At 49.3% G+C, this 27195-nt stretch overlaps 1 protein-coding gene across 2 annotated transcripts in view; it reads left to right on the top strand.

Annotated features, from left to right (window-relative positions):
- Nucleotides 1–27195, top strand: part of MEGF11 (multiple EGF like domains 11) — a 237112-nt gene that overhangs the window by 29645 nt on the left and 180272 nt on the right. For both annotated transcript variants that reach the window (XM_060152435.1, XM_060152426.1), the window contains exon 4: nt 24708–24800. In XM_060152435.1, the coding sequence (XP_060008418.1) occupies nt 24708–24800 (93 nt within the window). The remainder of the gene's footprint in view (nt 1–24707; nt 24801–27195) is intronic.

Raw genomic sequence — 27195 nt, 5'->3', positions numbered from 1 at the left:
GGGCCTCCTTCCAGCTGCACCCTTGTTCTCCCCACTCAAGGGCTCCTGCGTGCTGGTGGAGGTGGGGGCACCTGGGAGTTGGCTCTCAGAGAGGTAGCCACCCCAGCACTGCGGCTAGACTTTCCCAGATGATGGAGGGAGGAGAAGACGCACCAAGGGGACAGCAGGGAATCCACACTGAGGGGTGGCGGTTCAGTTTTCTGACCCCAGCACAGTCATATCGGGAGAGCAAGGGCCAAAAGTGAGATGGAGTAGCTGAAGCTCAGAGATGAGCTGTGAGATCCTCTGGTCCAGAACCCCAGGCCTCATGTCCATGGGGCTGGAGGCTTCGAATTAGGTGATCAGGGTATGGATACTGATCCTTCTCTACACGCAGACCAGGGAATCACAGACTCTTCAGGTTAGGTGGGACCCTGCAGACCACGGACCCTGGACACAGCTCTCTTCATAGTAGCCTCTGCCTGGGCCTCTGGCCCATCATTCACACATTCTTCATATGCAAATGGAAGCCCAGGAAGCTGTGTAATGTGGAGGCCCTGCTGCTGTCACAGCCAGAGATGGTTGTTCAAGCTCAATTTGATTACGTCGGTTAACAGGGAACTCACTCTCTTAAGGAAGCCCAAGTGGATTTGGACTACTCTTAGTGGGAGAAGGGTATTTATTTTGGTCCTGGAGCAAATTTCTGTCTTCCATATAACAGCTTGTTAGATGTTTATGAAACTTCTCACCTCTCCCTGTACCCCCCCCATTTTCTTTTTTAGGCAAAATATCATTTGTTGATTTAGCAATTGATTTTCAGGCCCCTCTTATGTGCCGGGCTCTAAGCCAGGTGATCAAGAGACAGGAATTAGTAAGATGGACATGACCATTCAGGGAGCTCACTGCCCAGCAAGGCATCATTTCCAGATTTCTCCACCCTCCTCTTGCATGTAGGAAGGGCTGCAGGTCTGGCTTGATCAGGGCAGAGGTGACAGCCCTGCTTTGCTCTCCGTACTTCCATTAACCTCATGTGAAGTTAGGGAAATCACTTAGCTTCCCTGGGCATCATCCTGAGGATAGCAACATTTGCCTACTTACCTCACAAGATTAATGTGTGGGATCTGACATAAACTGAATTTTTACTCTGTTATATACAACTGCAAGGTGTTATTTATATCCAGTCCCACAGAGGCATGAGGGAAGACAGGAAAAGAAAAATATTTATTTTGGTAGTGTCCTTATGACAGTAATTACTGCACCTTTTCAGAAAGAGGGTCATCTGTTTAACAAACATTTATTTCATGCCTTCTCAAATGACTAAACAATGTATTCATTTACTTCTTATTCATTCAGCATGTACTGAATGCTTATTGTACTCAGTGCTGGAGCCAGGGGTGGATGTTCAGGGGTGAACAAAAGAGCTGGGGTGTCTACCCCATGAAGTTAATAGCCTAATGAGAGACAGGCTTTCAGTAACTGTCCCCCCAAGTAAATCGAGAACAATATCTTCAGTGGGTGCTATGAAGGAAGAGAACATGGGGTGATGGGAGCCAATATTAGGGAGACCTTCTTCAGATGGGAGGATAGAGAAATCAGGGAAAAGGGTATGAAGCTGAGAGCTGAAGGATGAATCGTGAAGCCTGGGGATGGGGAGGGAGCTCCTGGCAGGGGGAACTGCAGGGAACTGAGGAGGGACTGTGCTTTATGTGTCTAAGAAACTAGAAGATGCTGGAGGGCAGGGGGCTGGGGAGGAGGTGGGCAGGGCCAGATCCCATGGGGCTCCCACGGGAACAGAACCCCTGGCCTTGGCATCACCACTGGGCCAGAGCCAATGCAGGCAAGGGTCTGGAGCAGAGCTCGGGAGGGTGTGGAGGCATCATTGTTGCTGCAGACAGGAATGCTCTGCCCTGAGACCAGGCCATCTGGACTGGGGAGTGGCAGTCGCTGCCCTGTGAACTCTCACGGGTCTCACCTCTTGCCTTTGTGGGAACAGGTGCCCAGCGCAGGCAGGCTTTGCAGGATTGAGTTCTGGCTGTGACTCTGCTATTAACTTGTTTGTGACCTTGGCCAGGTCACCTGCCTCCTCTGAGCTGCTTGGGGTTCTCATCTATTTACACCTGATAAATAACCCTGGCTATGAACTACACGCGGGGAGGGGGACAGAAAAGCAACGGAGATCCTTGGAAAGAAGGGTTTTGCAAACTGTAAATTGCTGGGTAGATGTAAGGTTGCTCTGGTAACCGAGACCTACCCTCAGTTTGTCTTCCACCCCCTTCCCTTCTCCTCCTTTTGCCAAGGTCAGGGGCTGCCTTTACCTATAGTACCTGCCAGCTGCTTTTTCATACAGGCATGCGGGGAGACAAGGCAGCCAGCTGTGAAGTGAGTTGCCCTAGTAACTAATGCCTAGCTGGGAACCCCAGCTCTGGGGCCCACAGTCTAACCACTAGGGTGTCCTCCCATACTTTGTATTTCCTGCAAAGCACTTGTTATTCTGTGTACCTCGTGACAAGGAAATCGTTGCCATCCTCGTTTTCCAGATGAGAAAATTGGGACCCTAAGAGGCATTCACCCAAGGTCACAGAGCCCAGTCCTCTGACTCTGAGTCGTGTGTTCTTGCCTTCTGGGCAGGCTTGGTCCGGGCCTGGAGGAAGTGGAGCGGGGGCCTGGGGGCTGTGTTTGCACGTGGGTGTGTTGGGAGCCACGGAAGCATGTGGGCCGCAGCCCTGAGTGCTACCTTCTGAGGGCTTCTCAGACTCCATGGCAACCCACTCTGGGCCTGATCTTTTTTCTTGTTGTTCTGGTAAAATGTTTTGTTGAGTACCTGCCGTTCATGTCCCCTGTAGGTGTTCTGGGATAGGGGATGGAAGAAGCAACATTAGGGGCTTAAAAAGCTGAATTACTTGTCACTTTTCCTGTACTTTTCTGCCCCCAGGGGGAAAATAAGCGTCCTGCCTTTTTGGGTTTTCTGGTTTTTGGAAGCATGTGTCCTCAGGTGCAGGGGAGCCAGCAGCGCCGTGGGCTCACTCCCCACAACATGAGGCTCAGGCTCCCAGCCCCCATCCCAACACAGCGCCCTCAGCCACCAGCAAGTGTCCACCTGGCTGCTGTGCAGTGCGGGCTCTGGGCCTTATCTGTGCACTGGAAGGACCATCAGATCTCTGCTCTCCAGCAGCTGATAGCCCAGCCTGTGAGATGAGCCCCCCACATTCGAGGCCATCATTAGTCATGCCAGCTTCTCAAGGAGGCAGGCTGAGGGAATGCTACAGGTAACCAGGGAGGCTGTACCAAGTGCCAGGGGCATGGAGCTGGGACACCTGGGCTCTTGGCCAGCTCAGGCGTGGGTGACCTTGGGCAAGTGCCTTCATGTCTTTGAGCCTCACTGTTCCTGTCTATAAAGTGGGCATAATAAGAGCCCTGTCTTGCCTACTTTTTTGGGGAGTTGGGAAAGCAAATGAATGACAAACGTAAATGAGCTCTAGAAGTTATAAAGTGCTAGATGAATAGTAACATTATACGCTCTGAAAATTCAGAGACAGAAATGTTTTATCTTTCTTTAATCCCTCCCTCCTTTTCTTCCTTCCTTCCGTCTTCCTGTCCATCCTTTTCCTCCATCGTTTCTGCAAATACCCACCAAATTACTTCCCATTGTAAATACTGTGCTAGGTAATAGGGCAGGACTGCGGAGAGGAGAGCAGTGTACAGATAAAGAAGATCTGGACCATCTTTTAAGGAGTTGGAGATAGATAGGAGCCAGGAGTCACCAGAACTGTGATAGGAAGTAGAGTGTGCCCCCTCCCGGCCAGTTGGGGTTCCTGGCAGGATGCCCCAAGCACAGAGGCATGGGCTGAACCTTGAAGAAAACGTGGGAAGGTGGATGGGCAGCAAGAGGGGAAGGATGCTCCGACATTTTCCAAGGGAGTTGGCTCCACTGTGGGGTGCAGAGAGGTAGGGGTACAGGGACCCAAAGAGGACGCTCACGTGTGAGCATGCTCTCGGCTGGAATACGATGTCCTCTCAAGAGCCGATGCTGAACAATCTGGGGGTCCCAGCATCTTCCTTCCCTGTGTCTCCCCTGTGAGGGCTCTGACCGGAAATGACAGAGCCAGCCCAGTCCCTGCTGCAGCCTCTGCCTCCCTTTCCTCCTCCCTCCTTTTGCCCCAACCCGTCCCCTCAAAGGGCCAGAGGGACTGGGTCTGGATGACCAGACCATCACTAAAATGGAAGGAATGGGGAGCTTTGTCACTTCTGGTCCTGGGGAGATGCTTAGAGAAGTGATGTGAATTAGTGAAGAAAGAAAGGGAGGAAAGGAAATGAGGGCATCCATGAGAGGTGTGGGAGAGGAGGAAGAAACACAAAAAAGGAAGGATGATGGGAGAAAGAAGGGGAGGGAGGAAGGAAAGCATCTTACAAGATTAGGTTGATGAAAGCTGGAACGAGGGAGAACAAGGGTCTTATTTGGAAAAATCCGTACTCCTCTCAGCGTGATACAGGAGTAAACGCCATCTCAGGGAATCTGCGAGATGATGTTTTATTAGGTCTCCTTGTGCCGAGACCAACAGCTGCTGGGAAGTTGGGACAGCACCTCCTTGCTCTGCCAGCCTCTCCCCTCTGCCAGGTGCTGCAGAGCCCCTGGATTACCTGCTGTTGTCCCGGGCTGGGCCAGGCAGGGGTGACAGAGACCAGGCTATTGCCAGGGAGGTGACTCCTGAGGCCCTAACTCAGCAGCAGAACTGACCTTCAGGCAGTGGCCAAGGTTTAGCCCCCTGATGAGAGTAAACCTTCCTCAGAGCTTTTCAGTCCCAAGTCCCATTCCCTCAGGGCCCTGCTGTGATGACAGTTACCCTCACTCAGGACAAGTAAAGTTGACACTAATGTGTTTGCTCTCCCGGAGGAGTCTCCTGTATGTTAACAGAGGCCTTTTGGAGAGTGTGCCTTATGTTTGCAGTTTTAATGGTATTTATTTTCTGCATGGATAATACATTCACCTGGTTGAATATTTAATAGTTACAAAAGGGGATGCAATAGGAAGCCTTTCTCCTAGTTCCCCCTTCCTGGAGGCAGCCAGTATTAGTATGTGTGCATCTTTCCAGAGATAGTTTATGCACATATAAGGAAATATGTATATTTCCTTATATACATATAAGGAATATGCCTCATGGAGATATGTATGTATATGCATTCTTTCCCTACGCTTTAAAATTTTTACACCAATGGTAGCATATTCTAAACCCATCTCTGCCTTTACTTTTTTCACTTCAGCTCTAGCTCTGTGTATGTTATCAGTACACACGAAGAGCTTTCTGGTTCCCTTTTATGGCTGTAGTATTCCATGGTGTAGCCCTACCATGACTGATTTACGCTTTCCCTTAGGTTATTCCAAGCTTTTGTTGTTGTAGACAGTGCTATTGTAGACAAAGGACCATGGGCATTTGTCATTTTCTCAAGTGCAAGTATATTGAGGTGGTGCTTTTTCCCAAAGGTACAGGAATGGGCCCGTGGGTGAGATATTTAGGAGAGAACAGAGTCCCTGCTCATTTTCATCTCAGCTGTTTCTGTTCGTGGCTTAGGGCTGCTCCAGGGTGGGTAGGAGGGGGTGAGGGGCAGGGCCATCCTGCAAAGCAAGGCAGGAAGGGTCAGGGTGGGATGCCTGCTTCCCCTACCCCAAGTCACCAGGGCCAGGACGATGGCATATCCGAAACAGTGAGAGGCAGGTGACCCTGCTCCAACCACTAGAGTGAGAGGAGAGAGCTGATCAGGACTGTTTCCAAAACCTCTGTCTGCTCAGGTGAGGTGCTTCATGTCACCCGGCTGGGGGGCCCCCTCCTCTGGGAAGCCTTCCCTGCTCACCCAGCCTGTGTGCCGGGGCATCGCTCTCTTACCGGCCGCCCTGCAGGCTTAGGTCGGCTGGAGAGGCTATACAGGGAGTCGGGAGGAGTGCCAGCCCCGGGGGCTTGCAGAGCCCTGGGCTTGAATCCTGGCTCTGCCACTTAGAAGCTGTGGGACAAGCGACGGTGGTTTCTAACATGAAAAGGTTCTTTAAGAACGAAAGCATTCAATGTTCAAATAGAGTTATTTGAGATGTAAGGAAACACTTTGGGCTTGACCCTGGGTCCGGGGATGGTTGGGGTCCATCAGGGAGTTGGAAATCCACTTCTCTAAACTCTCTTCGGGGACGAGCTGCCAGTTGCCGGCTCACAGAAGATCAGGCTGTAAGGGCTCCGAGAGTCTGTCTTGTCCACCCCACCTCCTGCATTGTTCGGATGGAGGGTGTGAGTGGTCCACGTGGCAAATGAAACACAGAGCAGAGTCAGAGGCCTCTAGATTCTCGGGCCAGGGATGTTAAAGGGTCTTTTCATAGAGAAGAAGTTAAGTTCCTGAGAAATCAGGAAATTCCTAAACACAACTGGGCCAGAAACAAATACAGCCCAGGCTACAGAGGAATGTGATTTGATGAGGACTAATTCATCAAAGCACCAACTCCCATTTGTGGACTTCAAGGGAGTTTAGGGGTCCCTGGCTGGGCAGAGTTGCTAGCGGGGACGGCAGGAGCTAGAAGGGAGGAGCCGCTGACAGTGACCTTCACAGCTGCCTTTTCCTTTTCCTTTGCATTATTTTTATTAGAGCCCTAAACCAGTGGTGCTAAGTAGTTCCTGATTTAGCTCCTCAGTAGGAATGAGACTTAAAACCAGGAGGACCACGGGTTGCTCGCCACTGGTGCGTGTGGTAGTGACGGCGCTTGTAAATCTTGGTGTGGGCTTCATTATGCTGGCTGCTGGCAGCAACCTGGCCACAGTATCCAGGACAAAAGGCTACCTTTGAAGGCAGGAAGGATGCTTCTCCATGCACAGAACGGTCAGTCCCAGCCACACCCTCCTCAGAAGCTATGGGGTCCTGCCATTCTGTCTCTGATCTACTTCAGTCTCAGTAGAGAAAAGCTACCTGAAGTCTTTTTTTTTTTTTTTTTTTTTGCGGTACGCGGGCCTCTCACTGTTGTGGCCTCTCCCATTGCGGAGCACAGGCTCTGGACGCGCAGGCTCAGCGGCCATGGCTCACGGGCCCAGCTGCTCCGCGGCATGTGGGATCTTCCCGGACCGGGGCACGAACCCATGTCCCCTGCATTGGCAGGCGGACTCTCAACCACTGCGCCACCAGGGGAGCCCTACCTGAAGTCTTATGAGGAATCGGAATGAAACGTGGGCTGGGGAGCAGGGAAGGGCAGACTCAGTTCCAACACAGGCAAGTTCCGTGGAGGCAGATTTCAGCTCCATGAGGCAAAAAGCTTTCTAGTAGTTAGAGTGGTTCATAAACGGAAGGGGCTTCATTGATTCATTCATTCATACATTCAACAGATGTTTAGTAAGTTTCTGCTCCATGCCAGCACTGTGCTGGACCCTGAGGTTTCAGCAGGTGACTGGGAAGAGAGAGAGAGAGAGAGGGAGAGGGATAGCATCTTCCTTTCAGAGGCTCCTAGTCCAGAGTTGAAGACAGTCACACAAGCAGAACAGTGACATATGACCTGTACTTCGACGAGGAAGGGCAGATGCTAGGGAAGTGCGTATCAGGAGCACCTAACCCTCTGAAAGTGCCCAGGGACAGTTTCCTGAAGTTGGCAACATTTAAGGTGAATGAATTAACCAGCAATGAATTGTCTCTGGAAGGGAGGACAGCACGTGCAAAGGCCCAGAGGTTGGAGAGAACCTTTCTCACTTGAGGATGTGGATGCAATTGAGTGAGGTTGGAGCAGAGCGACTGCACCCGCTGCTACTAGAAGCTTCTCAGTAGGGGTTTGGCACAGGATGTAGGAGAGGGGCTCCAAGCACTGGATGAGGTGGTGGAGGTGGGGACTCTAATTACTTGGCCCCTTCTGCTCTGAGATGCCGTGGTTGCGAGTGCCTGCTGGCGTCCCTAAGTTCCGAATGTTCGAGTGTCATGTGTGGGTTGCCTCCTCCAAAACCAATCATGGTAGTAAGAGTTGGGATTTATGGGTCCCTACCTTACAGGCATTATTTTATTTAGCCCCTCACAACAGCCCTTTATTTAGGTGATGCTATTGGACCAGTTTTACAGTGGGAGAACTGGAGGCTTTGTGTTGTTAGGTCATTGTAATTGTCTCAAGGTCACACAGCTAAGTGGAAGAACCAGGACTTGAACCCAGGTCTGTCCAACCTGAAGCCCATGTGCTTAACCATGTCCCTCTGCCTGGGACCTCTCTGATGTCCATCTGCTTGTCTCCCCAGCGCCTCTCCTGTGGGACTCTGTCACATGTGGCCAGGAGAAGTGGCCAGCTCCTTCAGGGAGGGCTAGTCACAAGGCAGAACCAGGGGACCAGTTTTTAAATCAGAGCATTAAAAAAATGCTTGACAAGCTTCATGTTTTGCTTTCCTTGTAGGTGGTGAGGATCAATTTTCCCAAAGAAAAAAATCAATCAGTCGGAATGTTTCTTTCTGGAGAAAGCCTGGCATCTGTCAGATGGGGGTGGGGTGGGATCCAGAAAAAGATTTTCCTGGGTTGTGTGCTGGGGGTTGCTGACTCAGGCCGTGTGTTCCAACATCATTAACAAGTTGAAAAGCTATTGCTCCCTGCGGGAATGCAGGATTGGGAGTTTGAACAGCTCAACCGGGAAAATCCTCGACAGAGTGAGGAAGGCCGAGGGTGTCAGGAGTGTCCACAGCAGATCTGGGGCCTGCGGGATTGATCAAGGGAACTGACTGCAATGCCGGTGCTTTTATCAGGCCCAGTGGTTGCACATGTTGCTTTACCTGCAAACCCGATAGGAACATTCTGACAAGTTGGCAATGTTAATTGATAAACAATTATGAACAGTTAAGCCATGTTGTGGCGAGACTGAGGCAGGCTGATATCTTGGGGTGATTGGTAGAGATATGGGATGGGAACCCAGGGGAGTCTGTGATCTGATACTGGCGTTTGATGATAGGCAGCCCCCAGGTCTCCAGGCTGGAACGTGGAGGCCCGAACCCGACTGAAATCCTTATTGAGTTTTGCTGGAACAGACCTTGACTATAAGCTGGAGAGTCACCGGAATTTTTCTAAAGGGCATTTCATTGTCCCACTGTGGGGAGATCTGGGACTTGGCGTTGCCCTGGTCTCAGCTAAACTATGTATTCAACCCCAACCAGACTGGCATGGCCCACGTTAGAGATGAGTAGAGCTCTGGGTGAAGGGAGAGGGGAGAGATTCTTTACAGATTCAGATACTCAATCATTCAACATATATTGATGCCATGTGCCGTGCTAAGTTCTGGGACATAGGATGAACTAGAGAGGCCCACCCTGAACTGGCTGTGATTTCAGCACCAGAAACATTTTAGTGCCCTTGCTCACCCACGCGCTCACTCACATACTGTCTCCCTTTCCCACTATCACTTTGTGAAGATAGAGACTGTAGCTACTTGCTTATGGTATTCCTAGCTCTTAGCACAGTGCCTGGTATGTAGTAGGTGCTTAATAAATGCTTTCGGGTTCAGTGACTACTCAGAGGCAGGAGAGTGGAATAGATGACCTCGAAAGAAGTAATAGCTAGGTTCCCATGTGACAGGCACTGTTCTAAGCAGTTGACGTGTATTGATGATTTAACTTTGCAACCAACTTACACAGTAGAGGACCATTGTCCCCATTTTAAAGATGAGAAAACTGAGGCCCAGAGAAGTAAAGTAACTTGCCTGGGGTCACACAACTAGGAAGTAGCAGGATCAAAACTTAATCCAGACAGCTTGGCTCCCGAGTCCGTTCTCTGATCTCACAATCCGGCCCATGGGAATCAGAGCATGACCCTTGTCCCTCTGTGCACAACTCTCTGAGGGTGTGTCCCAGGCTCCTAAGGGCCAGAGAAGCTTTTTGGGGGAAAGGGGTCAAGAGCAGGCAGGAGGAGCATTCACTGCCTGGGAGTCCCAAGGGCAGGGCCTGGGCAGTTCTGCATTTTGGACTCCTTTGCATAAGCTCTGCCCAGGGAGCCCAGCACACAGCAGGTGAACTGTATATGTGTGGGTGGGTATTTGCATGAATAAGCAGAGGGTGCAGGACTGCAGGTACCATCCCCAAGTTCACATTTCCCCCCAGAAGCACAACCACTAGTCTTGACAGAAAGGGCCTGGCAGCCTGGGGCCTCCTTTTGTTCCATACTCTTCTCTGAGAAACGGAAGAGGAAAGGGGTGTGGACGGTGCTGCCGTGGATAAATTAGAATTCACCAATGAGCTGAACCTGGACTGTGTCTCCTCCCTCTGTGCCCTCAATCTCTGCACCTCCAGTGTTCCCAGTGCTACGGCGCGCCCCTCCCTGCATCGGTGAATGAGCAGCCTTAGGTCGAAGTCAGGCTGTGCTGTCATCCTTTGAGCCATAAATGGGCCTCAGGATGCTCTGGGGGCTTGCATCTCAGCTGCCCTGGCCAGTCCTTGGAAGAGGAATCTTTTTTTTTTTTTTTAACATCTTTATTGCAGTATAATTGCTTTACAATGGTGTGTTAGTTTCTGCTTTACAACAAAATGAATCAGTTATATATATACATATGTTCCCATATCTCTTCCCTCTTGTGTCTCCCTCCCTCCCACCCTCCCTATCCCACCCCTCCAGGCGGTCACAAAGCACGAAGCTGATCTCCCTGTGCTATGCGGCTGCTTCCCACTAGCTATCTACCTTACCTTTGGTAGTGTATATATGTCCATACCTCTCTCTCGCTTTGTCACAGCTTACCCTTCCCCCTCCCCATATCCTCAAGTCCATTCTCTAGTAGGTCTGTGTCTTTATGCCTGTCTTACCCCGAGTTTCTTCATGACATTTTTTTTCTCTTAAGTTCCATATATATGTGTTAGCATACGGTATTTGTCTCTCTCTTTCTGACTTACTTCACTCTGTATGACAGGCTCTAGGTCTATCCACCTCATTACAAATAGCTCAATTTCGTTTCTTTTTATGTCTGAGTAATATTCCATTGTATATATGTGCCACATCTTCTTTATCCATTCATCCGATGATGGACACTTAGGTTGTTTCCATCACCTGGCTATTGTAAATAGAGCTACAATGAACATTTTGGTACATGACTGTTTTTGAATTATGGTTTTCTCAGGGTATGTGCCCAGTAGTGGGATTGCTGGGTCATATGGTAGTTCTATTTGTAGTTTTTTAAGGAACCTCCATACTGTTCTCCACAGGGGCTATATCAATTTACATTCCCACCAACAGTGCAAGAGGGTTCCCTTTTCTCCACACCCTCTCCAGCATTCATTGTTTCTAGATTTTTTGTTGATGGCCATTCTGACTGGTGTGAGATGATATCTCATTGTAGTTTTGATTTGCATTTCCCTAATGATTAGTGATGTTGAGCATTCTTTCATGTGCTTGTTGCCAGTCTGTATATATTCTTTGGAGAAATGTCTATTTAGGTCTTCTGCCCATTTATGGATTGGGTTGTTTGTTTTTGTGTTATTAAGCTGCATGAGCTGCTTATAAGTTTTGGAAATTAATCCTTTGTCAGTTGCTTCATTTGCAAATATTTTCTCCCATTCTGAGGGTTGTCTTTTGGTCTTGTTTATGGTTTCCTTTGCTGTGCAAAAGCTTTGAAGTTTCATTAGGTCCCATTTGTTTATTTTTGTTTTTATTTCCATTTTTCTAGCAGATGGGTCAAAAAGGATCTTGCTGTGAATATGTCATAGAGTGTTCTGCCTATATTTTCCTCTAAGAGTTTGATAGTGTCTGGCCTTACATTTAGGTCTTTAATCCATTTTGAGCTTATTTTTGTGTATGGTGTTAGGGAGTGATCTAATCTCATACTTTTACATATACCTGTCCAGTTTTCCCAGCACCACTTATTGAAGAAGCTGTCGTTTCTCCACTGTACGTTCCTGCCTCCTTTATCAAAGATAAGGTGACCATATGTGCGTGGGTTTACCTCTGGGCTTTCTATCCTGTTCCATTGATCTATCTTTCTGTTTTTGTGCCAGTACCATACTGTCTTGATTACTGTAGCTTTGTAATATAGCCTGAAGTCAGGGAGCCTGATTCCTCCAGCTCCGTTTTTCGTTCTCAAGATTGCTTTGGCTATTCGGGGTCTTTTGTGTTTCCATACAAATTGTGACATTTTTTGTTCTAGTTCTGTGAAAAATGCCAGTGGTAGTTTCATAGGGATTGAACTGAATCTGTAGATTGCTTTGGGTAGTAGAGTCATTTTCACAATGTTGATTCTTCCAATGCAAGAACATGGTATATCTCTCCATCTGTTTGTATCATCTTTAATTTCTTTCATCAGTGTCTTATAATTTTCTGCATACAGGTCTTTTGTCTCCTTAGGTAGCTTTATTCCTAGATATTTTATTCTTTTTGTTGCAGTGGTAAATGGGAGTGTTTTCTTGATTTTACTTTCAGATTTTTCATCATTAGTGTATAGGAATGCCAGAGATTTCTGTGCATTAATTTTGTATCCAGCTACTTTACCAAATTCATTGATTAGCTCTAGTAGTTTTCTGATAGAGTCTTTAGGATTCTCTATGTATAATATCATGTCATCTGCAAACAGTGACAGCTTTACTTCTTCTTTTCCGATTTGGGTTCCTTTTATTTCCTTTTCTTCTCTGATTGCTGTGGCTAAAACTTCCAAAACTATGTTGAATAAGAGTGGTGAGGGTGGGCAACCTTGTCTTGTTCCTGATCTTAGTGGAAATGCTTTCAGCTTTTCACCATTGAGGATGATGTTGGCTGTGGGTTTGTCATATATGGCCTTTATTATGTTGAGGAAAGTTCCCTCTATGCCTACTTTCTGCAGGGTTTTTATCATAAATGGGTGTTGAATTTTGTTGAAAGCTTTCTCTGCATCTATTGAGATGATCGTATGGTTTTTCTCCTTCAGTTTGTTAATATGGTTTATCACGTTGATTGATTTGCATATATTGAAGAATCCTTGCATTCGTGGAATAAACCCCCCTTGACCATGGTGTATGATCCTTTTAATGTGCTGTTGGATTCTATTTGCTAGTATTTTGTTGAGGATTTTTGCATCTGTGCTCATCAGTGATATTGGCCTGTAGTTTTCTTTCTTTGTGACATCCTGTCTGGTTTTGGTATCAGGGTGATGGTGACCTCGTAGAATGAGTTTGGGAATGTTCCTCCCTCTGCTATATTTTGGAAGAGTTTGAGAAGGATAGGTGTTAGCTCTTCTCTAAATGTTTGATAGAATTCGCCTGTGAAGCCATCCGGTCCTGGGCTTTTGTTTGTTGGAAGATTTTTAATCACAGTTTCAATTTCAGTGCTTGTGATTGGTCTGTTCATATTTTCTATTTCTTCCTGATTCAGTCTTGGCAGGTTGTGCATTTCTAAGAATTTGTCCATTTCTTCCAGGTTGGCCATTTTATTGGCATAGAGTTGCTTATAGTAATCTCTCATGATCTTTTGTATTTCTGCAGTGTCAGTTGTTACTTCTCCTTTTTCATTTCTAATTCTCTTGATTTGAGTCTTCTCCCTTTTTTTCTTGATGAGTCTGGCTAATGGTTTATCAATTTTGTTTATCTTCTCAAAGAACCAGCTTTTAGTTTTATTGATCTTTGCTATTGTTTCCTTCATTTCTTTTTCATTTATTTCTGATCTGATTTTTATGATTTCTTTCCTTCTGCTACCTTTGTGGTTTTTTTGTTCTTCTTTCTCTAATTGCTTTAGGTGCAAGGTTAGGTTGTTTATTCGAGATATTTCCTGTTTCTTAAGGTAGGATTGTATTGCTATAAACTTCCCTCTTAGAACTGCTTTTGCTGCATCCCATAGATTTTGGATCATCGTGTCTCCATTGTCATTTGTTTCTAGGTATTTTTTGATTTCCTCTTTGATTTCTTCAGTGATCACTTCGTTATTAAGTAGTGTATTGTTTCGCCTCCATGTGTTTGTATTTTTTTACAGATCTTTTCCTGTAATTGATATCTAGTCTCATAGCGTTGTGGTCGGAAAAGATACTTGATACGATTTCAATTTTCTTAAATTTGCCAAGGCTTGATTTGTGACCCAGCTTATGATCTATCCTGGAGAATGTTCCATGAGCACTTGAGAAAATGTGTATTCTGTTGTTTTTGGATGGAATGTCCTATAAATATCAATGAAGTCCATCTTGTTTAATGTGTCATTTAAAGCTTGTGTTTCCTTATTTATTTTCATTTTGGATTATCTGTCCATTGGTGAAAATGGGGTGTTAAAGTCCCCTACTATGAATGTGTTACTGTCGATTTCCCCTTTTATGGCTGTTAGTATTTGCCTTATGTATTGAGGTGCTCCTATGCTGGGTGCATAAATATGTACAACTGTTATATCTTCCTCTTGGATCGATCCCTTGATCATTATGTAGTATCCTTCTTTGTCTCTTCTAATAGTCTTTATTTTAAAGTCTGTTTTGTCTGATATGAGACTTGCTACTCCAGCTTTCTTTTGTTTCCATTTGCATGAAATATCTTTTTCCATCCCCTTACTTTCAGTCTGTTTGTGTCTCTAGGTCTGAAGTGGGTCTCTTGTAGACAGCAAATATATGGGTCTTGTTTTTGTATCTATTCAGCCAATCTGTGTCTTTTGGTGGAAGCATTTAGTCCATTTACATTTAAGGTAATTATCGATATGTATGTTCCTATTCCCATTTTCTTAATTGTTTTGGGTTTGTTATTGTAGGTCTTTTCCTTCTCTGTGTTTCTTGCCTAGAGAAGTTCCTTTAGCAGTTGTTGTAGAGCTGGTTTGGTGGTGCTGAACTCTCTCAGCTTTTGCTTGTCTGTAAAGGTTTTAATTTCTCCATCAAATCTGAATGAGATCCTTGCTGGGTAGAGTAATCTTGGTTGCAGTTTTTTCTCCTTCATCACTTTAAATATGTCCTGCCCTTCCCTTCTGGCTTGCAGAGTTCCTGCTGAAAGATCGGCTGTTAACCTTATGGGGATTCCCTTGTGTGTTATTTTTCCCTTGCTGCTTTTAATATGTTTTCTTTGTATTCAATTTTTGACAGTTTGATTAATATGTGTCTTGGCGTATTTCTCCTTGGATTTATCGTGTATCGGACTCTCTTGCTTCCTGGACTTGATTAACTATTTCCTTTCCCATATTAGGGACGTTTTCAACTATAATCTCTTCAAATATTTTCTCAGTCCCTTTCTTTTTCTCTTCTTCTTCTGGAACCCCTATAATTCAAATGTTGGTGCGTTTAATGTTGTCCCAGAGGTCTCTGAGACTGTCCTCAGTTCTTTTCATTCTTTTTTCTTTTTTCTTTACTGCTCTGCAGTAGTTATTTCCACTATTTTATCTTCCAGGTCACTTATCCGTTCTTCTGCCTCAGTTATTCTGCTATTGATCCCATCTAGAGTATTTTTCATTTCATTTATTGTGTTGTTCATCATTGTTTGTTTCATCTTTAGTTCTTCTAGGTCCTTGTTAAATGTTTCTTGCATTTTGTCTATTCTATTTCCAAGATTTTGGATCATCTTTACTATCATTATTCTGAATTCTTTTTCAGGTAGACTGCCTATTTCCTCTTCATTTGTTAGGTCTGGTGGGTTTTTATCTTGCTCCTTCACCTGCGGTGTGTTTTTGTTTCTTCTCATTTTTCTTATCTTACTGTGTTTGGGGTCTTCTATTTTGCAGGCTGCTGGTTTGTAGTTCTCGTTGTTTTTGGTGTCTGTCCCCAGTGGCTATGGTTGGTTCAGTGGGTTGTGTAGGCTTCCTGGTGGAGGGGACTAGTGCCTGTGTTCTGGTGGATGAGGCTGGATCTTGTCTTTCTGGTGGGCAGGTCCACGTCTGGTGGTGTGTTTTGGGGTGTCTGTGGACTTATTATGATTTGGGGCAGCCTCTCTGCTAATGGGTGGGGTTGTGTTCCTGTCTTGCTAGTTGTTTGGCATAGGATGTGCAGCACTGTAGCTTGCTGGTCGTTGAGTGAAGCTGGGTGCTGGTGTTGAGATGGAGATCTCTGCGAGATTTTTGCCGTTTGATATTATGTGGAGCTGGGAGGTCTCTTGTGGATCAGTGTCCTGAAGTTGGCTCTCCCACCTCAGAGGCACAGCACTGACTCCTGGTTGCAGCACCAAGAGCCTTTCGTCCACCCAGCTGCTTGTGTTGGAGGGTCTCCAGCCTGAGAGGCTTGTCTGCTCACCCGCCGGGGCGGGCGGGGCTGGGAGTTGAGGCTCAGGCTTCAGTCGGAGCACTGGGAGAGCACTGGGAGAGGACTGGGAGAGGACTGGCGTTGGCGGCGTGAACACCGGAAGAGGAATCTTAATAGCATAAAAGACAAAAACAAACAACCAGCAACAGTTATAACTAACGTCTGGTTCTAGGCATTTTGCATGAATTAGCTCTAAGTCCACAGCCATTTTATAGATGAGGAAACTGAGGACAAAACAGGCGGCTCAAGGACACGCAGCTAATAAATGGCAGAATAGGGACCTGGGCTTTTAGATGATGCTAGAATGCCAAAGAATAAAACTCAGCCAGGGCACCACTGAATTAAGGTAAGTGGCTATGGGCCAGCTTGGCAGGTTGGCTGGGGGTGACAAACCCCTTGTTACCCATCCCAGAGCTCTGTGTGCACCTCCCCAGGACCCCTCATTGGGAAGAAGGGGGACCCGCAGGCCCCAGACCAGGAGAGCATTTGACCCTTCATGTCCTTCCATCCTATCAGCCCTGCAGGTGAAATGCTTCTTTTTTAAAAAAAATTGACAATTCATGTCTCAGAGCCAGACGTGACCACAGCAATTAAAAGCCAACTCTAGATGTGCCCACCGGCTGTTTTGTCTCTTCCCAGCCGTGGAAGGGATGCAGGGCTGGTAATGATAAAGGAATGAATGACACATATCTTATGAATGGTTTTAGAACTTCCGTTGGTGACTCCCTGACACAGGCACCCGTGCTCCCACCCACCCCCATCCCCACATGCTCTGTGATCTTGGCCATGGCAGAATCACTCATGCTAAGTGTGTCACTTTGGAATTGGCACCTGGGCCCTTTTGGATGTAGGTCATTTTATTTCCAAGCAGAATCAAATGACAGCCTCATGTGAGGCTCCAGCCAAGAATGCTAATGGAGGGCTCATCAGTGTGCCTTGGAGCACTGGGGAAACTGGGTTTGTGGAAAGCTCCAGAAGCCATGTTCTGTAGAATTCTGGGAGGCTACCACCTCCTTTCCCAAGCCTTCTTTTGTCCTACCTGGGTATCAGCCTAGCTGGCCAGGGAGCATGGAAGTTGTCTTTATTTATCTTGACCTTTTCATGTAAGTAATTTTTATAGTTCCATTAACTAGTAAGATCATTTGCAAGCCACCAGGCAAAATATATCACCACGAACACCTCAGGGACTTGTGGTTCATCTTGAGTGGAATGCTGATAGGATTGAGGATTGATTCAGAGCGCTCACCACGAGCAAGGGACAGCAGACTGGATGCCTTGGTCAGGGACTGGCCAGTGTTGGCTCAGCAGTTCGTTTGCAGAGGAGATCCCAAGTCTGACCTAGACCCTTTGGCTCAATGCCAAGATCCCCATACCGGGTCCTGGGCTGCTTTATACCACTCCAGCCCAGGACTGATGCTCTGGCCTTGCATCTGTACCTCAGGACACATTTGTTCCCATGCCGCGCTCTGTGCCGGCATTTGTGGAATGGAATCTTCTCAAATTTGGCTTGAATCAGTGAGCCAAAAAGTCAAGCCCCAGACTCCCAGAGCTGGAAGGAACATTGCAACCACGTCATTCAACCCCTTCATTTTGCAGACAGACAAACTGAGACCCCGAGGGAGGGAGGGGACTTGGTAAGTTGGTGACAGATCTGGCGCCGGTACTTACTTATCTCAACCTGTGGTCCAGGTGGTGGTGGAGCACGTGGTTAAGAGCAGGCCTTTTAGCATCACACAGATGTGGGTTCAAACCTTATCTTGGCCTCTGGGTCAGCTAGGGTCCTGGTGAGAAACAGATGGCATGTTAACTGAGGAGGGTTTAATAAAACAATTATTTATAAAGGCTTGAGAAGGGTTCATTGAAACTGCAAGAGATGGTGCAACATTTAGGGCTAGCAGCCGCGGAGAGCCACTTCATCCCTGAGCTGGAAGAAGCCCCCCAGGACCGTGAGCTGTAGGGGAGAGGACCACCACCACCACCAACCCATGGCCCAGCCTTGCCTCCTGCCCAGCCTCCCAGCTCCTGCTATTTCCCGTGCCCTGAACTCATCCAGAAGCCAGAGGGCAAGGAGACCCATTAATGCAGTCCATGGAGGTCCACTCTTAGGGCACAGAGAAGGGTGGGGAGTGATCTGAAGGGACAGATGCAGACTCTCCAGCCCATACATTCTCAAGGGGTAAAATGATTCTCAGTCTGTTTATGTATAAAGCACAGATATACATACACAGATATGCAGCATATCTGTGGTATTAGAATGTCATGGGAGGGGATGATTAAGAAAGAATTGTCCTCGATGGCTCCTGGGAAGTGGGGTGTGGGGCGTGATCATGAAAGCAGAGTAACGTGCATCTAGCATGGTCTCTTGTTCGCAAGGGGAATTTGTACAGGTTGCTTAGCCCTTTCTGTGGTTTAGGTTCCCAACTGTACATGGAGCAGTAATGAAACCTGCCTCAAGGATCCAATGGAACAGTGGATAGTCAGTGCCCAGCAAAGAGGAAGGCCTTATATGTGGCCTCTTTCACTCACCACAGCTACTAGTGTCCATCCGTGCAAGACCATCATTGTAACCCAAGGGGTCGTTAAGTTCACTTGACCCCTCAGGAGGAAACAGAGGACCGAAATAAAGGGCCAAGTGGGCATTTGTGGCTGCTGAAGGTTATGCTTTCCAGCCTCTTGCTCCTTCAGGTGGACCCAGAGGAACATTTGAGAAAGGAGGCTGGGCATCATTGGGTGTTTGCTAAGCACATTTTGGACTTTGTTTTACCATCTGGTTATATCAGGGAGTGAGTGAATGATGGAAGTATAGAAGGGCGGAAGGGACCTTAAAAGTCCCACAGTCCAGGGACTTCCCTGGTGGTCCAGTGGTTGAGAATCCGCCTTCCATGCAGGGGACGTGGGTTCGATCCCTGGTTGGGGAACTAAGATCCCACATGCCGCGGGGCAACTAAGCCCGCGCACTCTAGAGCGCACAAGCTGCCGCAGAGATCCCGCGTGCCGCAACTAAGACCTGATGCAGCCAAAAAAAAAAAAAAAGTCCCACAGTCCAATTTTCCACCAAATCAGGAACCCTCTAGTCCAGGAGGGCCCCCTCCCCCGATAAGGAATCAGATAGTAAATAGTTTAGGCTTTGCTGACCATCCGTCTCTGTGGTGAGGACTCAGCTCTGCCCTTGCAGTGCAAAAGCAGCCTTGGACAGTATGTAAATGAGTGGGCACAGCTGTGCGCCAACAAAACTTCATTTATAGAAATAGGCAACAGCGAGATTTGGCCCGAGAGTCGTCGTTTGCCTGCTAACCCCTGCCTTCCAGCATCTGTAGATCCTCTAGGCTCTGCTGGAGTGTTCCCAGGGGTGGGTTGCTCCCTACCTATAGGAAGAGCCCCCTGAACTGCTGAACCGTTCAAGTGGTAGAAAGTCTTGCCTTGAGTTAGGCTGAAATCTGCCCCTGTGTCACGTGTGCTTCTGAATCCCTATTCTGTCTGGGACAGAGTGGCTCCCATTTCTCTTCGGCAGCCTGTCAGCTGACTTTGACCTGCCTCCCACCCAATACTTCCTTCTCCAGGCTAACCTTCCCCCCACACCAAGTCCCACCCTTCATATGACCCTCACAGGTCCTGTGTCCACACCCTCTGCATCCTGATCCTTCTCCCCCAACTTGTCAGTGTCCCTTGCAAAGCACAGGTACTCAGAACGGCCACCAATAGCCACCTATGGAGTATCTGTAAGGCATGGCTCACGGGGAGATACAGGGATGTTTAAGACTCTGGGTTTACCCTCAAGGAGCTCACAGTCTCTTGGGGAGACCGGATAAGCCCATACTAAGTGGGGAAGTGGCAGGGCCAGTGAGGAGGAACCTCGTGTGGGTAGGGAGGTTCTGGTGGGAAAATATTTCACCTTCCATAAATGTTCAGACTGGGGTGGCTGCAGCCCTCCGAGCTTCTTGGTGGAGCTGGTGATAGAGGCTGTGCCTGGCCTTGCTGACCCAGGTGACCCGGGGCTGGTGAGCGCAGGAGAAGCATTTCCAGCTGCTGTGACATGGTGGAGACAGAGCGTCAAGGGGGTGGCAGCAGTAGAAGGAACCTTCAAGGGTGATGTGCTCTAATGCTCTTATTTTATAGATGAGAGAGTGGGGAAGCCACCTGCCCACACTCATGTGTCAGGTAGCCCAGAGCCTGAACTCACACTGGGTCTCCCGGCTCTTAACCCAGTGCCTTTTCCAAAGAAATGGAGGACAGAAACCAGGGGTCCCTGTGAGGTCAAGAGTAGAGGTTTACCAGGCCATAGGAAGGGGACGGGACTTGGGGGCCAGGAAGTGGGACTAGAGCACTGGCAGCTGTCCAGGCCTTTCCTGGAAGAGGTGGGTGGATGCCAGCTCCCGCTGATTCTTAGCTGAGTGGGACTTTAGGCCTCATCTGGTCTCCTCTGAGTTCCAGGTGAAGTTGCAGGGCCTGGAGAGGAAAGTGAGCTGCTTGATATCATTGAGATGGATGCTGATAGATGCAAAGCCAGATCTCCTCACACCCATGGCTGGGCTCGTTCTACACGCCCACCACCGTCCCTCGAGATGGCCCATCACCCTGGTCCCACAGGCCCAGAAGTAACCTGAGCCAAGGGGCAGGGTTTAGAGGTTTGGCGACTTCCCTGTGACTGAGCTCTGAAGCCAAAGGCAACCACGCCCTCCCCACACGTGCTTTGGTGCTCTCCTCCTCGGGACCCAGAAACACTGAGTACCTACTGTACACCGGGCAGCATGAGGGCTTTAAAAGGCCAAATAGGAGTGAACTCTGTCCCCCAGGGGCTGGAGATCCGCAAAAGAGAGACAAGTGCTGACATAGGTAACTCCCTCAAGGTAGGCTGCGATGGCCTAGGACAGGGATTGAGGTAGCATGTGTGAAAGCCCCGAGGCCTGGCACATAGTGGGTGCTCAGAACCTGGTAGCGCACAGGAAGCGGTGATAACTGGTAACTGCTGTCAGCTGCCTTAGACATCTGTCCAGACCCCATGGCGTGTGTGCATGTGTGTGTGTGTGTGCGAGAGAAAGAGACAGAGAGGGAGAAGTAATAATAGCAGCTCCTGCTTGTGGAGCACTTACTGTGGGCCAAGCACTCAACGTGTATTACTTCATTAAGTCTTTGCAGCAGCCCATGACATAGGTTCTATTATTGTCCCCACTTTACAGGTGAAGAAATGGAGGCACAGAAGGTTAAATCATTTGTTTATTGTCCTATAATTGTAACTGAAAATGGCAGATAGGGAGTTTAAATGTAGGTCATCACCTTCTCTACCATGCTGGCCATTCCACCAGGGGTGGAGATGGGGCTGCTCTCCAGCACACCACCCCCCAACTAAGTCCCTACAACCCTCTCCATGTGTCTATGACTTCAGTGGAGGGCAGAAGTGAGAGAGACGGCCTGTGTGTGGAGGAAAAGGAGGCTCAGGCATCGCCAGGACCCTGCCTCGGGTCTGAGGACACCCTACCAATAACAATAGCAAGACTCAGTACTGACTGTACCCCAGGCTCCGCTCTAAGTACTTTGTCAACTCATTGAATCCTCACACACAGCCCGAGGCCCATCCTGTCGCCATCCCCCATTGAACAGATGGGGACTGACACAGAGATGGAGGTAACTTGCCTGAAGTCTGGAGCTGCTAAGTGGCATCGCTGGATCCAGCCCCGGCTCCAGTGCCGTCTGTGCTCTTAACCGCTGTGCCGTGCTGCTTCTCGCTAAATGTGCCTCTAGCGCCTGGGAGGTTAGAAGCAAGACTGAGGCAGGACGGTGGCTGGGGGAAGCTGACCGGGCGGAGGCCAAGGGAAGAGGGAGGGTGGAGCTTGCTCAGAGCCCCTGAATGCACCTCCCTTGCAGGTAGGGAGAGGGTGCAGGACATAGGCCAGGAGTTAGGTCTCTAGGGGCAGAGGACCAGAGTACCGGGTGGTCTTCGTCTTTTCTCCCTTGATCTTCTCCAAGCCCCTGCCCAGCCCCAGCCTGCAGGGCACCCACGCCTGCAGAGGACGTGTTGACACAGCTCCTCTGATTTGAGTCTTCTGGGCAGGGGAGGACGTCCAGCCAGGGCGAGGCATGAAGGCCCCGTGTCTTGGGCTCCTCTCAACTCCCTCGGCCTTCAGAGGCCTCTGTCTCCAGGATCTTCCTCCTGCAGCTCCCTCCTCTCTGGCCAGAGGCCACAGGCTGTTCACAGGATCCCAAACACGCAGGCCTTAGTTCCTCCATGTATAAAATGAAGCAGTTGGACGTGATTTTCTGTTAGGTGCCTTCCAGACCTGACATGCGGCAGCTTCCCAGTCCACTGCCTGCCCTTGCCGCCCCCAGCAGAACCCCCAGGGATCAAGGTGCTGCTCTCTGCAGTCAGAAAGCAGCTGGAGGTGTCTGGGCTCACCTGACAAGCTGCTGGAAGGGTCTGCTGGAAGGCGGACCGGCCCAGCTGTGGAGCATACTGGGACCTCAGCCTAAGGGAAGAGGGAGCAGCTGAGGTCAGGGCTGGGCTGGGGAGCCGGGGGAAGGGTACCTAGTGTCCAGTGTACACTGGGGACATTGGCCCATTTGAGCTTGTTTAGAAAGTCTAATGGGAGCAGGGGAAGCCAGGCAGCAGGGATGACCAGGTGGGCGTCTTGCTAGCAACTGGGTGAGCAGCTAATTGTGGCTCTAAGTGGAGGTGGTCACTGAGGTCAGGGTCCAGCCTGGTTCCCCAGTAAGAAGTGGGTTAGCTAGTAGGCCCCCGCTGCTCCCCAAAGCTCCAAGCGAGGGGCTGTCAAAGTCTTGAGCACAAACCAGAACTCTGCCCAAAAGCCACTTGTACAAATGAGAATGACTCAAGGGCCAGGGCTCCCCGCAGACATACCACATCCCAGGCTTGCAGAGGATGGGCTGTCTGCAGACCACTAACCAGTGGGGCATCTGAAAGGGCTCTTCGGGGCCTGCCTCGAAGCCCTAGGCAAAGCTAAGGCCGCAGCTTCAGGGTCAGTGTCTGTGTTTGGGAGGGGCCAAAGGTCCCCACACCCACCATAAAATGAACTCTGTTGTCTACCCTGACAGCGCCCTCTCGTTGGGCATTCGGCCAAGCAGTGGACATGGAAGCAGGGTGGGTGTTCGGAAGTCAGTGGCAGCTCCTCCAAGCTCACCATTGGGGGCCACCTGTCCCCCCAGCGCAGGCCAGTTCCAGGCAGAGAGGAGGTCTCTAGTTGCTTGTCAGAAAAAAAGCGCTTCATCTAGATCCCTTCTGAGCAATTGACAGGGTTGATGGTAGCTGCTGATCTCCCAAGCTTACAAAATTGGTAGGGGTGGCAAAGGGGGTTTCTGTAATCCCTCACTGATGGATTAGACGGTGGGACAGATCTCTGAGGAGCAATGGATGACCTTGAGAAAATGTGGATGTCAAAGGGAGAGAGAAATAATCTCCCTTCCTCAAAGTGCTGCCAGTAAGCCTTCTCAGCACTGGGGTAGTTGATGGAAACTTTGCTGCCGTTGCCTCCCAGCTCAGGAGGCTGTAGCATTTGACTGCGTGATAAGAAATTGCCCGGCGCTTTCTAATTACAATTATCGTCGTCGTGGCTGTCTCTCTTAATTACTTTCTTATAATTAGCTGTTGCTTTTTCCTCAGCATTTGTGTACTTTGCAGATTTGCTGACATTTGAGAGCCCCAAAATAGGGACATTTGGGAAGGAGGGCAGAAAGGTGGGGAAAACGTGAGAGGAATGGATTCTTTTCAGGAAACCTGATAAATTTGGGGGCCTTTGCAGAAAGAAATTGGGGAAGCCAAAAGATGGGTCACTTTCTGAGCCGATGGGGAAAGAGAGCAGGAGTGAGGATGTAGGGATTGGGCTTTGTGGAAAGTCTCCAAGTGTTCAACCTTGGAGGAAGTACTCTTGAAAAGCCACCAAGGCTGCCATTTCGCGGGCTTGGGTTTCATTTTAGGAAACAAGCCTGGGATGAAGCACACCCTTGTTGAATCCTTTTCAGAGTTAATTAAATAACTCGGGTCAGGGCTTCCCTGGCGGCGCAGTGGTTGAGAGTCCGCCTGCCGATGCAGGGGACACGGGTTCGTGCCCTGGTCCGGGAGAATCCCACATGCCGCGGAGCGGCTGGGCCCGTGAGCCATGGCCGCTGAGCCTGCGCATCTGGAGCCTGTGCCCCGCAACGGGAGAGGCCACAACAGTGAGAGGCCCGCGTACCGCAAATGAATGAATGAATGAATGAATGAATGACTAACTCGGGTCAGGGCTTCCCTGGTGGCGCAGTGGTTGAGAGTCCGCCTGCCGATGCAGGGGACACAGGTTCGTGCCCTGGTCCGGGAGAATCCCACATGCTGCGGAGTGGCTGGTCCCGTGAGCCATGGCCACTGAGCCTGCGCATCCGGAGCCTGTGCCCCGCAACGGGAGAGGCCACAACAGTGAGAGGCCCGCGTACGGCAAATGAATGAATGACTAAATGACTAACTCGGGGCAGGAGCAGCTTGATTTTCCCCAAAACCAGTGATGCGTTCTGAGCATCCCTGGGCCCCAGGGAGTCTTTACAAAGTGGATTGTGCTCCTTGACCAGATGGTTGGTTTTCACTCTCTGTTCCTGTTCTTCCTCCCCCTCTTCTGATCCCCTGCAGCCCTGTGTACAGAGGAGTGTGTGCACGGCCGCTGCGTTTCCCCGGACACCTGCCACTGTGAGCCCGGCTGGGGAGGGCCCGACTGCTCCAGCGGTGAGTCTAGGGTCTTTGGGAGTTGAGCGGGGCCATGGCTCTGGCTGGGGAGGGGCCGTGCCGTGTGGATGCTGAGTTCTTTGTCCTGGGCTTGGGCTACCTAGTGAGTGTGGGCAGCGGGGAGGAAGCGTGCCTACCGGATGGTACTCGGGGTGGAGGGCTCTAGGGGCATGAGGGTCGTGGTTTGTGGTGGCCTGGAGGGGCATTGCATGTCGTGTGTATGGGGAATTGTGGGGTCATCTGTACGACTCTGGCTTTTGATGAAACACCTCCGGATAAGGTCTTTGAGGCTTGAAGGGAAATTGAGATGCCACCTAGGGGCGCAGACCCAGGAGGTCACTGTGGTCAAGGCCCGGTCTTCAGCTTTGCCGGTGCAAAGGCTCAGTGGGTGCTCACAGAGGCTCAGGGGACTTATTTATGAGACTGATGGGTACTGGGATGCCTCTGTGTCCCCAAAGGTAGGAGAATGGGGTGCTTGTAGGGCTGACCACTGTGTTCTTACATCTCTCTGGGTAGACTGTTCACATTCCCTGGGGAAGGCTCTCTGGTGAGCACGAGTGAGGCAGATGTTCTTGGGACGGACAGAGTGACTCATAGCAGCACGGGCATCATCTCTCCTGTGGGGCTGGCCGCCGAGTGGGCAGGGTACACCGGCAGCTCCTCGGGGAATTCTCTGCCAGGAGCCCAGCTGAAGGCAAATCCTTCTCCTTTGGCTCATTTCCCTTAAAAGCTCACAGATGAGCCTCTTTCCAGTGGCATGTTTTGCAGTCAATGGTTGGTTAATGTCATGGTCTTATTAGGTTTCCAAGGAGATCTTGATTAAGGTTAAAGCCCAATTTTCTTCCCGCTGTGAGCTGGGATAGTATCTTTTTGCGTGTGACTTGAGTAGGTAACATAGCTGAGCTGATCCAGTAGGGGTCTAACCCCCATCATTGACCCATGTTTGGGAGCCACCTCCCTGTTCCCTGTCCCGTAGTGACTGCAATGGTCGTAACAACGTGGAGAAGGAATGGTGGGTCCACATTGGCCCAGTGTGGTGATCTTGCCCTTTTCCAGTCTCTGCTGGGGTGGAAATGTCTAGTTATGGTCCTTTTTTTCCAAAGGCCTTGACTGGACCCTCTTTGTCTACCCAGTACTTGGGAACACACCAGCCAAAGCAAGCTATTGGATGTGGTTTTCTTGGGGCCTGGGTGGTTACCTGGCTTGGGGAGACCAGGATCTGTTTGGGGTGCTCCAGAGACTCTCTCCGATGTGTTGGGACCTCCAGTGACTGTGGTAGCCTCCTCCTTCCACCTGTTTCCCTGCTTTGAGGTAAGTCACGCTGAGCAACAGGGCAGGGACTCCTCCAGACAATGAAAAGTACACCTGAGGAACACGTGAGTGAAAGGAATGTGTTCAAGCAGTCTTTCTGTGAACTCCAGGAGACATGCTGGCCGAAATGTTTGAGAGCTTTTCCCCACCTTGTCTGTGTTTCGTTTTGTGTAACTTTGCCTACAATGAATCTTTGATGGGGAACTATCTAACTTGGATTCTGTGAACCTTGCTGGGACAGGTCTGCTTGCTGTTGCCAGGTTATAATGTCAAGCTCAGTCTGTTGGAGGTTGAAATACAGCCTGAGTCCCAGGAGTCCTGAGTGCATATAAACCACCAACCAGTGCAAGTGTGTTTGGTGCTCACTCTTTCTAGACTGTGATGATTGGGGGGCCTGGAGGGTTTTTCAGACAGAGTCTGTCTCTCAGGGTTCCCTTCCGGTCTAGTGAAAGAAGTGGAAGGGAGGCGGCCCTTGATCAGTGGGAGTAGAGAGTTTAGAGTAAATCTTGCCCCTGGAGTGTGTTTACCAAGCACGTAGCCTTGTAACTTTACAGTATAAAACCGGGCTGCCCAATTTCCACTCCCAATTCAGTCATCAGACTTGGTGCCGAGCAACCCACAGTGTTTCTTCAATAAATCCACCCTCATGGGTTGAAGAATCACCAGCTCTGCCTCTACTCAAGGGCATGTGCTACTAAACCCTCAGAAAGTCCTAAAAGATAAGTTCCAACCCTCTTTCGAGAGACGACAGCATTGAATGAAGGGGATTCATAGATTCTCATTCTCAAAATCATCTGTCTCTAGCTTAAGGCCAGGGCTGGGTCATGGATCTCTATGGCCCTCCTTGCCATGTCTGAACTTTCTCCCAAGGAGCTCAGTGAACAAGGCCACAGACTGTGTGTGGGAAGAAGGTCATCTTAGAGCAGTTGATAATAGCCATTGAGACCGCACAGAAGAAACCAGAGTCCCCTTCCGTGGGTCAGGCCTTCAGGTATTAGAAGACAATGGTCACTTCCCCCCAACTCAATTTTTATTCTCCAAGCTCCTTTGTTTCTCACATGACATGGTCTGAACTGCCTTCCCC

The sequence above is a fragment of the Lagenorhynchus albirostris genome, chromosome 1 (assembly GCF_949774975.1).
Source record: "Lagenorhynchus albirostris chromosome 1, mLagAlb1.1, whole genome shotgun sequence".
Classification (NCBI taxonomy): Eukaryota; Metazoa; Chordata; class Mammalia; order Artiodactyla; family Delphinidae; genus Lagenorhynchus; species Lagenorhynchus albirostris.
This window is presented reverse-complemented; position numbering and strand designations above follow the sequence as displayed.